The following is a 16,567-nucleotide window of genomic DNA, read 5'->3' as shown; positions in this document are numbered from 1 at the left end:
GGCAGCAAGTTAATACATTTAGCACTTCCGTAGTGATTTACCACACCCAAAACCTTATTTTCAAACACTAAACACTCACATAGGCGCAGGCCCTATTTTAGTTGAGCCCCACTAGGAAACCAGTACTGAACGTTTGTTTTAAAATCAGTAACACAAAAACTGGAGGGGAGAGGAGCGGTGTTTACTTTCTCGGCAGTATGTAATACCTTCAAACTAGAGACCAAAACTGGGCACTTACGAAAAGGCAATTTTTAAAAATCCAGTTATAATTCTAAATAAGGCAGGATATATCCACCAAAATTAACCACAAGATTCAGCAAAGTAAGAATTCCAGCTGGAAAAATAAGAAAAAATGGAACTATTTTGGAGTAGTCATCTGAGTATTCACAGACTTGCTTTCATTTATAAATGTAATTCAAATAAAAAAGGCTCCTCATCTTTTTAACCCACTACTAGGGTTAAATACTTAAATTGTTATCATTCACTAATAAAAGTTAATCATGAAAAAAATATAAAACATTTTCATAATTCTAAATTTGTACACATAACAGCTGAAAGACAAGGCTGGGAAATTATCATTGAGAGAAAAATCAATGAAGACAAAAATCCCAAATATGAGGATGTTCTTATTTCTGCCTCGACAATGCTGAACATGAAAATTTGGTTGGTAGAGGGCTTAGAAACAGCAGCAGTATGGTTTTCGCCAAGTTGTGCACTGAAATACTTAGATCCAATAGGGCAAAACCCTTGTTCACAGAGATTAACGATGCAAATAGCTTCAGTCTTTATGTTAACAGATTCTACTGTCTCCTAAAAAGTAACCATGCCATTTAGAATTTTCGGGGGTACTTCTCTGAAAGGAAGACTAGTGATTCTGCAACAAACATTTAAAGTGGGAAATATATATATGGCTCAAGAAATCAGTTGAGGGAGAATTAAATAATCTGTAGGCACTTTGAAGACTTGAAGTTTAAAATGTGCCATTTGTGTTCAGAAAAAGACCTCAAAATCACTGCTATGTTGCTCTTACAATAACATGCATCTTAAAATTTTCAGTTATACATTAATGCTTGCTTAAGAGTTAGAGAAAATAATTTGCACAAACAAACAAAAGTAACTCTTTCCATTCACTTTCCCTAGATCCTGATCACAGCACAGACCACTCTTCCTCAAGTGGAGGGGGAAAGGATTCACAAGCCCTCAAAGCAGCCAAGGTGGGATCTCCCTCCAAGGAGAAAAATTCACAGCCTTTTAAAATGTCAAGTTTTCACATCTAGAAGTCATTCGTTTTTAAATTAAGTATATTACATACTTTTGTTAAGGACCAGAACACACACAAATCAGCTCAGATGGTGTAATTTATGATAGCAAGTTGTTCAAATAAATTTAACCTATTTTTGCTCATTGTTAAGGAGACTTGGAATTGAGGAACTTCTAAATTCAAGTTACCAATTGGAATTGCAAAAGAGTGTGTATGACTTTGGCTCACACTTATACTCATATGTAATATACTTAAGGTAAAAACAGGCTCTATCTGGTGTCAATTTTCCTATGTTACAGAAAAACTAGAAGCACAGATTGACTACAGAGTACTTACTGCAAATAAGATATCCAAAGCTTTATCTTAAATACCTGCCCCCTTTAATCACAAAATAACAAATTCTCAATTTTGTTTCTGCTTTGTTCAATTCCAACTATAGCCTTTTTGACAAAACATTTGCCTATTAACTGAATTGTAAAAAATACAACCAAGCTTGTGCTCATTAAATATACATGTATATAAAAAACATACAAAAAGTACAAGATTGATTATGTTAGGAAACTTTTACAGTGTCAACATCCTGTTTTTGTCTTAAATCTTCAGTCAAGGGCCAAAGGTCAAATCTTTCTGTGCACAAAAACTCAATGTGACTGAACTCCTGAATTCAGGGTCATGTCTAGGTGTGCTATGCACAGAATTAACCTTAATATGCAGTCCTTAAAAAAAAAAAAAAAAAAAAAAGTAACAACAACAAAAAACCCCAAAACACACCACAGGACAAAAAGTTCTTCTTAAATCAAATTCTATTTGTGAATTCAGCAAAATAATTTCTATAAAATAAAACAGCAAAATATTTAAATAGAATAGGGTGGACTGTATCTGTTTGCAGGGGTATTTGGTTTTTAGACAGGTTCCAAAAAATTACACACATTCAAGTTACCAATTCTCTTTTAAATACAGTATTAACTGATGAATTTATCATCTTAAATGTTTATTCTGATATTGATACCTCAATTATATTAACCAGTTTTCTTTTTAATTAGACCCTGCTTTAAACATGAAAATTTTTGGACTAATGGAGAAGGAGCTAGGACAACTCTTGCTTTCAAGTAAAACTGTGACTGAGCGGCAGCTCAGCAAACATCTTGGTGCAATGGTATTCCAAGTACTGTGGGTTTCTGATGACCTCCGCTTCACTGGGATCCAGCAGAAGGCAAGTTTTAGAAGGTTCTCCTAGTAAGCTCTACAAAAGAAACAAAACAAGCACACCAAATACAGTCTTCTATTATGCTCCGAGCATCCTGGCATAGCAAATTTTTGCATATTTGTTTTAATCTTTTAAAATTCCCATTACTGACACTTAAAGTTTCTTTATCCCACCCAGAGATTGAATTGTCAAACATGAAGATGTAAGCAACATATGTGTAACTGAAATCCACCTGTTTACCACACTTCTCCCCTTGTTTTACATTTTATATTCTAGTGTAAGAAGGAAGAGCTCTGAGCAACGCAGCGTCACACTGGACAGCTGCTGTCATTATGGTAAGTTTCTCCTCATTGGCTACACTAACCTGGTGTGAAGCCATGCTAAATGTTACAGCATAACTATAGCTTCAAAGTGATTAACCTAACATCAGAATAAAAAGGCAATGAAAAAGATCTAGAAACAATGTTACATCACCAATTTTCCACATCAACCAAATAATTTAAAGGTTACCAGCCTTACATTGCTCATAATAAAACTGACTCCAGTGGCCAAGAATGAACATGAAACTATTGGTGTGGCTGACATGGACGGGCTCTGGTTTGTTGCTGTTGGTTTATTTTTTGTTTTTGTAAAGGAGTTGATCCAACTGCCGTCAGGCAGGCAACACTGGTTGCAGAGTGCAATGGGTATAACAAGAAAATTAATTTTTGTAGGTTTTGTAGATCTGTGAGTCTCATCAAGAAAAAAGTCTTGCTTAAGAATTAACAGTCAGACATTAATATACTATATACACCTTTGCCATTTACACATTAGCATCAGGCCATTTATTACAAAACACTATACACTTTCCACTGCAGGCGAGTTATATATTGACAGCAAATTTCTGCAGATAAGACAGTGAATAAACTTTCCACTCCATATTGATTAGGAATAGTTTTTTCTAGTTTTAAATATTAGCCAGACACAGAAAAAGGTTGGACTGTAAGGCCTGGGTGCAGTCTTGATGGAACCAGCTAGTCGTGTGCATTTCACTGATCCTTCGTCTGGGGCGGGGACACTTCTTCACTGCCTTCGTAATTTTCTTGTGCTCGCTGGCCAGTTCTCTGAGGGTTGTTCATGTGATGTGCTGCTGGGCCTGTATACGGCTGTCCATGCACATGGTTATTCTGGGCGGGGAGACAAGATCTGCATGTTAAAACTTAATATAGTGAACTTCAACTTTAAAGACCACAGGCTGAAGCTTGTGGAAATGTAAACATTTCTTTTTATTCCTGGGACTTAACAAGTAAATATGCTTGGGCTAATGAAGAAAAACACTGGTTTGAAACAAAAAAAAGATAGCCTCAAAGCCCCAAGTAAGAGCAGCGTAGGTGTAATTCTTTGGCCAAGGCGATTTAAAGTGCCCCAAATTATTCACATTCAAGTCTGACAAATAAGGGATAACACAGCTCATTATTGGTTGTGGTTAAAAAAAAAAAAAAAAAAAAAATCACAAAAGTGCCAGAACACATCCATTCTCACTCTAAGCACCTTGAAACTTCTCTACGAGAAATCTGACTAAATGATCATATGAGATAGCATAAGCAACAATACTCAACACAGAATGATGTTAATGAAAACAAAACAACATTGAAGATAATGGATTAATCAGACATGATTAAGCATGAGCTGTCTCAGGGCTGAGGGAAGCAATTCTTCTCCTGCTGGATTTGGGTCCTTAATGTTTTAAACCCCTGAACTCTCATTTTTGTGTACATTCTCACCACCCAAGCCAAGATTTTAGGCTTTCACTTTCTGTAATTTCTATTAGGAAAATAAATATCTTGAATGTGCATTTTCTAATTAGCCAGCATGCTTCCACCTCTACTATGAACTGTAAGAATGCTTAAACAATGGTTCTGAAAGCATGGTTCCTAGACCAGCAGCAGCATCCCCTGGGAATTCTTAGAAAAGTCGATTTTCCTGCTCCCACCTCCTAGACCTATCGAATCAGAAACTCTGGGGTGCCCCTCCCTCAACAGCCCACCAGGGGATTCCAATGCGTGTTCCAGAATCACTGCCACAAAAGATCGAAATGAGTCACACCTGGGACTTAGACACATTCTCATTTAGAAAGTTTCTTCATCTAAATTTAGTTATTGATCTTCTAAAAAAATTCATGGAAATCTGTCAAATCCCTGACTTTTTTCCAATAAGTTTTTACTGTCATTGAAGTCTTGATTATGCTATGTAAGCAAACAGTTCTTCCTTCATTGCTATATCCAGGGTCTTCCTTCACTGCCATATTTCATGTCTCTACTTGTAGACTTGGCCTATTAGGAAATGTCATCTTAATCCATTATACTAAATATTACCATTTTATACTGATACAAATAATCATAGTTTTTACTAACTTCATCTACTAAGTACAAGAGGGGTGCATATATTTGACTAGGAAACACCACAGGGGAAGCTCAAACACATCACACTGTGACCTCATGCCAACCATTCCTCTTGATCATGCCCCCAAAGCTGGTCTAGATTATCCCCCTGTTACTTTACAGTGGCAACAGAAAACTTAGCCATCCTATAAATAACGCGTAAAAATTCTAGGGGATAAAAACACAAACTAAGCCTGATACCTGCTGATACTGAGATCCAGGTGAGTGGGGGTATAACGGGGCATCTTCAGGTGGAGGTGACTCATGCTCATCTGGGGCATCTTGGTCATCTGGTTCCTGATTTTAAATATTTAAAAATCAAGAATTATGTTAGGCAAATTCAAATTTTTTTGTTTGAAATAAATCTTTAAAAAACCGACCCACTGACAAATTTTATTATAGATAAAATAACTGAAAGAAACCTGATTTGGGTTCTCTCAGAAATACTCGATTCAGGCAATCTCCCCAGAATTTCTTTAAAAGACTCCCTCATTAAGACCACATATAGTATACATATTAATGCAAACAAAATTCCACATAATTCTTCCCCCATTATCATTAATAAACACTGGCCCTATAAAGTAAAAAATTACTTTGCTTTCTTCCATTTCTATCTGCTGCACACTGGTGGCTTTTTTTACCTCCTCTGGACAGAGTTCACAAGCTTTTGCAAGTGTCATCCTAGCACTATGTGATCTCTCCAAGAAATAACCATTTGATGTTTCATTGCTTTGCACTGGAGGAGACCAATTGTTGTAAGTGTATTGAGGATTGCCAGTGTATGGTCGTCTTTCAAGTTCATCCCCAAGCCATTCCACTGCCCAGGTCCACTTCCTTTTAAGATCTCCATTGCCCTTCAAAAGAAAATAAAGCTATGTATGTAAAAAGGTTTTGCCATGTTTTTCAAAGTTAACTTGAAATGACAACTCCAAATTCTTGTAATTCTCATCTTTTAAAACAGAATCCTTAGATTCAGGTTTCTATGCAATTATACGCACACACACACACACACACACACACACACACACACACACAAACCCTCACCTGTAGAATCTGGTAAGCAACAGGACAATTGCTAAAGAGAGCTACCATACATTTTATACACTGGTATGCTCTTTTTTGATAGTGATTCTTAGAGCGCTGGATTGTGTCAAACAGCCCATCTCGGTCATCTGGGATTCCTTTAAGTGCGTTGTGAATTCTGAAAGGGAGTGACATAAATTAAAACTTCTAAAATCAAATAGCAGCTAACATTTACTACGTGCCTACTATGGGCCATTCAATAAAGGTCTTTGATGTAGTCATGTGATCTATTATTTGAACACGTAAGAAAAAGAGGTTAAAAGGCTTGCACCCAAGGTCATATGGCTGCCTAGAACCAACTTATTTCTGATCCAAAACGACAAATATTGTATGATTCCTTATACGAGGAATTATTGTATGATTACTTATACGAGGTATTCAAAATAGGCAAAAGTTTGAGAAAGCAAGAATAATGGGTACAGAGTTTCAGTCTGGGTGATGAAGAAGCTCTGGGGACGGGTAGCAGTGATGGTAGCACAACTTAAAAATGGTTCAGACAGTAAATCTTGTTATGAATACTTCCAATTTTTTAAAAGATATTTTAAAAATTACCTGCCTGCAATTCTGCTCTGAGCTATATATAAAAAGAGAATTGAAAAACAGGTGTTTTTTTGAAAATACAAAATGTGTACATGAATGTTCACAACAGAATTATTCACAACAGCCAAAAGGTGGAAACCCAAATATCCACCAACAAGTGAACAAATATATAAAATGTAATGTATCCATACAACAGAATATTATTCAGTCATGAAGAGGGATGAATTACAGATATGTACTCTAACATGGATGCATTTGAAAACTATGCTAAGTGAAAGAAGCCAGATACAAAAGAACATATTGTATGATTCCTATCATATGAGATGAACGGAATATCCAAGTCCTGGGTATTTGCCCATGGATAGACGAATCCAGAGAGACAGAAGCAGACGAGTGGGTGTCAGGGGGTGGGGGACAGGAGGACTAGGAAGTTACTGCTTAAGTGGGTTTGGCTTTTCCCTCCACAGTGATGAAAATGAACGGAATTAGACAGTGGTAATGGTTGCACAACACGAAATATACTAAAAGTCACTGAATGGCATATTTCAAAATGGTTAAAATAGTGAATTAAAAAACAAATAGTGAATTTTATCTCAATAAAGAAACCTTACCTGTATAGTCAGTAATTTAAAAAAACCTTTTATACACTGTACATTTTACCTAATAGAATGTTTCAAATCAAAAGGCAAGTTTTGTTTTTTTTGTATTACATGCATTCATTAAATTTATTTTGTTTGGAAATAACTTTGTAATTTTGCAAAGTTAAACCATCTCAGGCCACACAATCAACCACGTACAGGCTTCCTGCTATTTAATCTGAAACACTGCAGTGTATTTTCTGTTTTTACCTTCAATTTTTTCAAGTGATAATGAATCAACTGCTTTAAAAATACCATTTTTATCAATATTATCTTTGCCTCCCTTGTTCCTCAATGCCTAACAGTGCCAAGCCCATGGGAGATGCTCCATAAATACACAGTTCACCAAAAGACTAAAAGCCCACTATGAGAAATTTATTTTCAAGCTTGGTGCCAGGGAATCATAACAACAATCTTATTACACAAAAAACAAATTCCCATGTTTAAACCAGCACATGTGCGTTTAGTGTTATAACTTATTCTAATTAGGGCTAAGATATGGCTAACTGGTTTAAAGCTATACATGTTTATAGCATTTTCAAAAGAAAATAGTGAAAATTTAAGATTCCATTTCAACTGACTCATAAGTTTTAAATCCTCTGATCATACTGAGAAGGGTACTGGTAGTGTTCAAAATAAATGGCTACAGTTTTGGAACTATTAAATTTTGTGTTTAATGGAAAACTGATTTCTGGTTTAATTCAATTTTTATAATATTAACTGTCTGAAATCTATGATTGTTAATTTTGGTGAATAATTTGAAAATATTATTTCATGATTTCTGGCATTTGCAATCCGCACTAACACTCAAGACTTTAATTTCTCTTTAAGCATTTTGTTGTTACAGAACTTGTTTTCAGGTTTGTTTTAGTTATAGTGACAGAGAGGAAGCAGTCTACTATACAAAATCTTGTTTCCCAACAAATTCTTCAATATATATTAAACAAGATTTCTTTAAACAGAACACATTTTAAAAAAGGTTATGTATTGATTGGTTGAAAAAAAAAATGTACCCAGAGGCTTGCACGAACCTAACTGTCTATCCCCCGGGAGCAACGACCTAGTGGTACTTGCTCAGTGTTCACAGTGACTTTCAGATCATTAACTACAATGAATATGGGAACCGCCTATACTTATTTACCGAAGGGACTCGCACAGAATTCTAAAACTAATGTAAGCCAATCCTAAAATAACTCTAGAGCATCACTGATGAAATGCAAACATTTACCAAAAAATTCCTCCAAATGTAAAACATAACGCCAACTGAAAGAAAAAGGTTAGTATATTAAGTATGCAACTTGGGCAATGAGAGGAAAAGAAAATGAAGTTGTGAGGGAAGAGGGAACCGTTTTATTCATCTTTAAGTTTTACAATAAAACATTTATTAGACTTCCAAGAGGTTAAAAAAATAAATGTGCTGTTAATTTCACTTACTTTAAGAACTGGGCAAGAAACAAAAAAAAGGGTAGCTACCTGTGAGTCTGCCAGGAGTCCTCAATCAGCAAGATCTGCAGAAGCAGATCCAAGTAGGGCCGGAGTTCATAAGTGTAGGAATATGCCACCTAAAAACAGGTAAAACGTGGTAAAGAACTTCTTTAAAGCAGCAACACTGGTGATCACTTTGTGATGTGTAATGTATAAAAACATCAAGTCACTACGTTGCACACCTAAACTAGTATAATTGTATACTTAAAAATATAATAAAAATAAAAGAACAAGTTATAGAGACATATGAATGTATATTTTTCTTTAACCTGCCAGAGAAGTTCACTGAGGACAGTAGATGAGAACTGAGGATTCTCCCAGCAGCAAAAACGAAGCAATTTGACGGTTTCCTCTGAGTTGCTGCAGTCCTCAATGATTTTCTTCACATAACTTGTCCTCACAAATAAAATGTCTGCCACGTTCTGCTGAATTGGCATTATAGGTTGTGATAAATTAGGATCACCAAAAGGATTGGGAAGAGGAGGGTTACCTAGAACACAGATTTGTCGTCAATGAAAAACTAATCGGCTTCTCCACAAGAATATCCAGCTTTCACTACAGAAAATAGCTTTATCATTTTTTTTTAAAGAAAAAAATAATATAGATCATTTTCCAAGTACAAAGAAAGTAATATGAAGCATTATAATGATCAGATATATCAAGATGATAAAACATAAAAGTTAAATACCAATACTGGCATTTTCTTATTTCAAAGTTCGTTCTTAAACTACTTCTTAAACAAGATGCCAACCTCAGCAGCAAGTAGATAGAAAGATTCCCTTAAGCATGTGAAAACCATGCAAGACTCAAACTGTAAAATATTCCAAAGCATGGACTTTCACAGATTCTTGTTTTATACTGAAACTTCTTCAGAATCACTTTCAATATTTATGGTCAGTAGTACTTTAAAACCAATGTAAAGAAGAGAGCATTTGACTTTACCATTGATTGAAGACTGCATTCTTGATGAGACATTGCAACAGCGGATTAGCTGTGACACTACCGAGTATAATTTGCCTAACTCAGCATACTGATACTTGATGGGAGGACCCGGACCTTCGTCTAAAGACACAAGCATAAAGGTAGCAGGTACACTCAATTTCAGAAGCTGTGTCTTCTCTGCCACACCTACAGTACAGAAGGGAGAAGCAGGAAGAGAGGGGAAGAATTACATGAAAGAACTGGGACGGAAGGGCTTCATAATAAAGGAGTTATTTTTTCTACAACCTTTATGATCAGAAGATGACTTTTACTTGGCATTCAGAGTATTATTAAAAAATAAGAATACAAAAAATGATTATTAAAAAAATTAAAAGAACCAAAAATCTAATTGGAGTTAAATATTAAATGGTTAAACAGTGACTCTGACATTGCAATCCTCAGGACACTTCTATGGCCTGGGGAGTCTCAGGGACCAGCCTAGACGGCAATCCTAAATGAACGCCGAAAATGGAGAAATCAGAATTCTCTTATAAATTGCCTTTCTTCTTTCTTCTAAGCCAAGCTTCTTGAAAGACGCCTAACCTCGTTCCCTCTACTTTCTCGTTTGCCTGCTCTTCAACCCGTGCTTACCTGGCTTCTGCCCCTCTTTCTGGTTTAAAGTTAAGGAATAGTTCTCCAATTGTAACCATTTCACCCTTTCTTGGGTTCCTCTCATTTTCTTTCTACCTCTTCTTGTTCTTATTTGAGTCCTCCTCCTGTCTCTTAAAAAGTGATGGTCCTCCAAGTTCCCATGTCAGGCTATCTCCTTACACTGTATGCCTTCCCTGGATGATCAAACCCATTCTAATGGCTTCAAGTTCCAGCTATTTTTATTCAGCTGATTCAAAAATATTTCCAAATAGATCCTGTTCTACCGGACACCTCTATTTGGGTGTCACAAAGACTCAAATTCCCTGTCCATGTTCTTCCTGTGTCTGCCCTGCTCAGTACATGGCACTACTACCTGGTCAGTTTAGCAAGCTGGAATTCTGGGCATCACTCTTAACATCTCTTCCACATTACCCTTCCCTGAATATCCAATCACCAAATCCTACTGGCCTTACATCTAATGAAAAGCACCAGAATTTGTCTACTTGTATCCCCCTCACTGTCAATTTCTCAGTATAAGCCACATTTCTGTCGACAGGTGGTCTAGGATTAAAAAATCCTCTAGTCTTACTTTCCCTGTAATCCATTTCACACTGCAGCCAGGATGATCTTTCTAGAAGCCACGTCTATTCAAAATTCTATAATGGATCATCAATGCCCTCAGGATCAAGTCCAGAATCTCTCAAGGCTTGACAGAATAGCACGATTAGAGAATTCTGCTCACCGCTCCTGCCATCCCCATATTACATCAATTCTAGTCAGATTTAATAACCTTTCATTTCCTCCAATGAGCCATGCTGAATTTACTTCCAAGTCTCTGCACCTGCTGTTCACTCTGCATGGAAAAATTCAACCAATTCCTACAATCACTTTCTCCATTAAGTCCCACACACTCCCCAAATCTGGTCAGGTACCCCTACTGATGTACTTCTACAGCACGCTGTATTTCCCTCATTATTGTCACATATTTTATGGCAAGTACCCTTTAATTTGCTTCTATACCCCATTAGAAAGTAACAGTCTTATTTACTGCCATGTTCCAAGAAGTATAATAAATACAAGTCCACAATCCCTATTTGAAATCCCTAGATTCAAACAGCTCTTTTCATCAATATAAACAAGTTCACTCATAAAGTTGGTTTGAAAATCTGGCCTGAACTGACAAGAGCTATTACAGTCTCCCATCCAACCCCTCTCAGTGTGAATATTCATATGCATGATTACAAAGTGCTGTTCTGGACACTGCTCCAGGGATGTTACATAATTCATGGTATATGCACTATTTTACCTTTCTTAAACCTGAACACTTCTGAACCCCAAAGCCTATTGGTCCTAAGGATTTTGCATTAAAGTTTATAGACCTGTATTTGCTTTCAGCAGAGAAACTTTAGATTACATTATGGGCAAATGATGAATGCTTTTTTAGACAGGGAATACCTAAAAAAGGGAGTTGAACAGAGTATAATTTTTATAAATACCTAAGATTTGACACATCTAAATGTGAAGTACAGATTCCCCTTATGCTTGTTTGTGTAATATTCTTTTCAACTGCAAATATGCAAGTATCTTTAGTATGGGGAGGTAAGGGAAAAGACGACAAATACAAAGTAGAATGTTGCTGTGTTAAAAGGGTTATGGATCATTGGTAGATTAGTAAGTGACACACACAAAACCTGGAATGACAGTCATGTTTGGGTTTAGAATTTAACATAAATAACAGGCAATTTAAGTGAATATTTATATTATTCTCAACTTTTAATTTCATTTACTTCAACAAAATTTAAGTATAGACTAAATCCTTCACCCAACCATGGTGAATATTACACAATCATCTGGGACCTTTTAAAAATGTGGATTCCTTGTGTTAGTTCTGAGAATTCTTATTCCGTTGGTTTGGGATGGGGCCTAGGAATCAGTATTTTCAAAAAACCAGGTCTAGCACCACTGCTTTAGGAGATAAAAATATGATTAAGATACAGATTCTGACCTGTGTCTGAGCAGAGATAAGACACATGCATAAATAAAGTACAAGGTAAAAAGTGTAGCAAAAAGTTTCAGATAAAATTCATAGTAGGTTTTATGAAACATTTTCTATTTTAGACCAGGTTATATTTCATCACTTGACTTCAATGATTTCATTACTTAATACATTAAAGCAGAATTATGAAAATTTAAATTCTTACCTAAATTGGCATACATTACGAACAGGTTGAAATACTGCTGTAAATGACGCCCATGCTCTGAAACTTCTCTTCTCAGCAGATTTAATACTGCTCTTAGTAAGTGATCACTCAGGCTTAAGTTGTCATAAGCCTGTAAAAGATGAAAACATTGGCTGTTTTCTAGCAACAAGATGCAGGTACGATATAATTCTCTTTGCATAAAAAAGGAAGACGCACACAGACACGTTAAATATAGGCAGAAATTTCTAGAAGGACTGATCACACAAGGAACTATTAAAAAGGGTTGCTTTTTTAGGAAAGGGGATGAATTAAAATCCATGTATAACATATAACAGTAAGTGTATAATAACACTATTCATTGCTGGGAAGTACTTTTTAATGGAACTCATAGACATTGAGGCATCAGATCACATGGTTATTACATGCTCATGCACATTTATTAGGTAAACATCTCAAACAGATGCATATATGTGTGGCTTCAGCTTCCAGGAAACAGAATTCATGTGTAAGCATTTAATCATTAGAAGTAAACTGGGCAATTACCTGACTAGAAGGTCCTGGAGATGCAAAAGGCGATGGACATGGCCCATCTTGCAAGGAAAAATGTGCAATAAAAACTATCAGTTTTGCAAATGCACCTCTCACTTCTGCACTAGGGCACTCCAGAAGGTATTCAGAGAAGCGATTTGAAACATTAAAAAGGACATTATGAGCAAACCAAAAACGTACATTCTTGCTGTGACGAAGGAGAATACATAATGCATCATACCTAAGACAAAACAAACAAAATCCTAGGTTCAATGACAAAAACGATAACCCCCATTCCCTTAACATCTTACTATTAGAATAGTTAAGTAAATATTGTTAAATCAAGGTATGATATAAATGGTCTCCAAACTTCCACAATTAGAAACAAATTCATTTTAAGTTTTTACCTTTTTAACCTATGGCTGAATGTAATCTAGGGAAGCTAAAATGTAATCATTTTGTGATTAGATAACCTTTAAGTATCATCCTGTAATGTTTTGTACACAGAAGTCAAAGATATGATACACTATAACAGAAGCCGGCTCCTGAGTAATAAAGGGCCACATTCAATCTGAGGAATTACTTAAATATGATTTCTTTCACTATTGCTACCAAGATTTTTTAAATTCTGCATTCCAAATCTGAAACAAGATTATTAGGGCTTGGAAAAAATAAAGCAGTATATTAAAGAACCAAACTAAATGCCAGTAATAATAGGAATGAAAATCCAAAACAATGTACCAATCACTGGCGGAGCCACGGACTATTTTCTTGGTGTGAAATCCTGTGGTAAAGAGGAACCTAGCGGCAAGCTGAATACTAATCATTGTGATTTCTTCTGCTTCAGGCAACAGGTGATCTTGCCCTATAAATAAAGTGCAGATTAAAAAATAGTCAAATTTGTATGCCCAAGCCCCGTTTTCATACAAATCTGCATTACCTACAATTTTCCAAGCCCCAACTATGTTAAAACCCCTGAGGCTACTTATGAAATAATTCTGTTCATTAAAGCACACTTCAACTAATGCTTGAGTAAATAAAAACAAACTGTTATAACAAACAAAAGCTCCTCTGTCTCTAAATACCCAGATAATATATAATGCTCAAAGGTAACAGTCATCTGAAACAGGACTTGAAAACAATCAGAAAGAAAGAAAACAAGCATGTTGATGCCTGCTAAGAAATCCTGCAAGAAGAGGTATGCTTTGTTACTAAGAAGCTAAATTCTTGATGCTTACCTGGAGGAGGATTTAAGTAAACACCATTACATGTAAGCAGTTTTTTCATAAACTGAAAATACTCCATACTGTATTGCATTCGGTTATGCATGAATTGCACGTTCTGTTTCCGTACACTTCTCTCAATGGCTGATGGCATAATAATCTGATGGGGTCTTGCGGTGATAGCAAGCTCTGATATGTATCGTATCAATTCATCGCCCTGGTCTATTGTGTCCAATCGTTCATAAAAAAGTATATAAGCATTCCACCACCTTTTCTGGCGCCTGTATGACATGCGCTTCATCATGTGATCGAATACTTCTCCCATGTACTCTCCACCGAAACACTGGTTTTTCATTTCTTCATCGTCATCCATTTTACATTCAGTTACATCTCCATCATCAAATTTATACCAACGGTTTCTCTCACCATCTCCTCCATTCCTTTGAATGATGTAAGAATAGTAATGTCCTCCGCTTGCTTGACCGCTGTGTACAAGCACCCCCACAAGTCTGTATTTCGTGCTTCCTGCTGTCTCACTGTCAGACTGCTCATTCTGTTGTATCAACTGACTCTCTGGGTTTACATTATCTCCTTCCAGCTTTGCAACACCTGCAACTGTGTACGGTTCCATGTCCAGCTCACGAGGAAATTCAAAATAATCATTAAACTTGATTGCACATTCTCTTTCCCAATCATAGTCGAATCGTTTTAGTTGGATAGCAAGAACAGGAGGCAATTTTTTAATAAGCAAGCGCTTTACAGTATCAACCTAAAATGAACAGAACAAATTACTAGATGTTCTTTTATAATCCACTGCAAAAAAACACCAAACTTTAAAACTCTATTATTAAATTCTCAACATTAATCTGAAATTTTAAGTGTTAACATAACGTGATAGTAAACATAATCAGAGCAAAAATTCTGTCAGTTTATAGTTTTAATGTTAACTAAAACAAGTAATACAGAAGTACTCTGATGCCACTTGCTACTAACTGCAAAAATTAGTGATTTACTCGCTGCCTGATTTCTAGGTTGGCAGTATTACCTAACCATTATTATCTGTCTGATATTGTTATTTTAATGAAGGTGTAGTTTGCTGTGAGCCAACTACAGAAATATAATAATAGCAGCCAATATTTATTGGGCAGTTAGGTGCCAAATTATATGCTAAATGCTGCCCCAGTAGTAACGTGTATAATCCTCACAAACCTCTCAAGCAGGTACTACTGAACCTTAAGCATGAGAATGAGGAGCAGTTGAGAGATTTAAGTAACCTGCCTCAAGTCTTAGAGCTTGAGTGGTAGGGGTATGACTTTACAGGTCATCTCAACCTCTAGATTTTAAAACCTCTCCAAGTGGTATGTAAAGTCAAAATAATACAGGTGACTTAGAGGTAAGAGGGCTTGGGAGCCCAGAAAGATACTATTAAATGCCCATAGACAAAAACCAATACCAGGTGAGTCAAAAAAAAAATTGATCCAAGTGGTTTTAAAAAACAGGTGGTAGAAGAAATCTTATGTGGCTAAATAAAGCAATTAACAGTTTGGTTTCAGCGAACTTCTCGGTCTTGGCTAGTAACTCTGGATGTGAGAGGAGCAATGTTTTCCTCTATGAGCTCTGTAGCTTTGCAGAGCTCAAGCAGTCTGGTCAGATATGGATGAAAGGTGCCTGTGTAAGTCAGACAAGAGATTGTGGTATTAAGCTATTGCGACCTCTAAAGTGATTCACTCTTATCTTTACCTGCTTCCCCTAGCCCTTTCTGGCACTAGCTTCTCTTTACCTGACAAACCCTTTAAGTTATCTTAACTACCTCTCTGTTACCACTGTTAACACAGCAGGGCAGGGAATAAAGAGGGCAAATTTTGAGAACAAATGAAAACAATCATTCTTCCAAACCCATTATATGTAACCATCATTATTTTAAACAAAACTGGGCAATCCATACCTTTTTATTGCATTTTTCACAATGATAAGCATTTGCACCTTCTAATAAATCTCCTTTGACATATTGTTCCAAAGAATCAAGAAGATTTTGGTGATTTCTAATGTCTACATTCAAAGTCGTAAAAGATTCTTCACACTCGTATCTAAAGATATTATTTAAGAAATGATCAAAGATAATTTATTCCTTAATTTTCTAAACATCTTACTTAATTATGGGCTCAATGTAAACCACTTTTGCAATATTTATAATAGAATACAAAACCCATTAAGTTAAAAAATGTACTCATAAATGACAGTTACCATTTACGGGCCATTTATCCTCTGCTGGGCACTACATTAGATTGTTTACACACTATACATAACAGGTTCTTTGTCTTCACAACAAATATTTTCCATGACCATCTCCACATCAGAGATGAGGGAAGTGGGGTTCAAAATGTGAAGATTACCAGGAGAAATGGTGTT

General features: G+C 36.0%; 1 protein-coding gene across 3 annotated transcripts in view; it reads right to left on the bottom strand.

The window, feature by feature from the left end:
* Positions 1–2,046: 2,046 nt before the first annotated feature.
* Positions 2,047–16,567, bottom strand: part of USP9X (ubiquitin specific peptidase 9 X-linked) — a 113,884-nt gene continuing 99,363 nt past the window's right edge. For 2 of the 3 annotated variants that reach the window (XM_025277246.3, XM_025277247.3), the window contains exons 34-45: positions 16,104–16,245; positions 14,174–14,927; positions 13,677–13,800; positions 12,951–13,176; positions 12,408–12,537; positions 9,577–9,762; positions 8,904–9,124; positions 8,623–8,711; positions 5,933–6,089; positions 5,482–5,742; positions 5,090–5,185; positions 2,047–3,634 (exon numbers count right to left, since the gene is read on the bottom strand). In XM_025277246.3, the coding sequence (XP_025133031.2) occupies positions 3,497–3,634; positions 5,090–5,185; positions 5,482–5,742; positions 5,933–6,089; positions 8,623–8,711; positions 8,904–9,124; positions 9,577–9,762; positions 12,408–12,537; positions 12,951–13,176; positions 13,677–13,800; positions 14,174–14,927; positions 16,104–16,245 (2,524 nt within the window). In that variant the 3' untranslated portion in view covers positions 2,047–3,496. The remainder of the gene's footprint in view (positions 3,635–5,089; positions 5,186–5,481; positions 5,743–5,932; positions 6,090–8,622; positions 8,712–8,903; positions 9,125–9,576; positions 9,763–12,407; positions 12,538–12,950; positions 13,177–13,676; positions 13,801–14,173; positions 14,928–16,103; positions 16,246–16,567) is intronic. The other variant, XM_025277248.3, reaches the window with a different exon arrangement.

Source organism: Bubalus bubalis, chromosome X (assembly GCF_019923935.1).
Source record: "Bubalus bubalis isolate 160015118507 breed Murrah chromosome X, NDDB_SH_1, whole genome shotgun sequence".
Taxonomy (NCBI): Eukaryota; Metazoa; Chordata; class Mammalia; order Artiodactyla; family Bovidae; genus Bubalus; species Bubalus bubalis.
The sequence above is the reverse complement of the archived record's forward strand: the minus strand, read 5'-3'. Positions and strand labels throughout refer to the sequence as shown.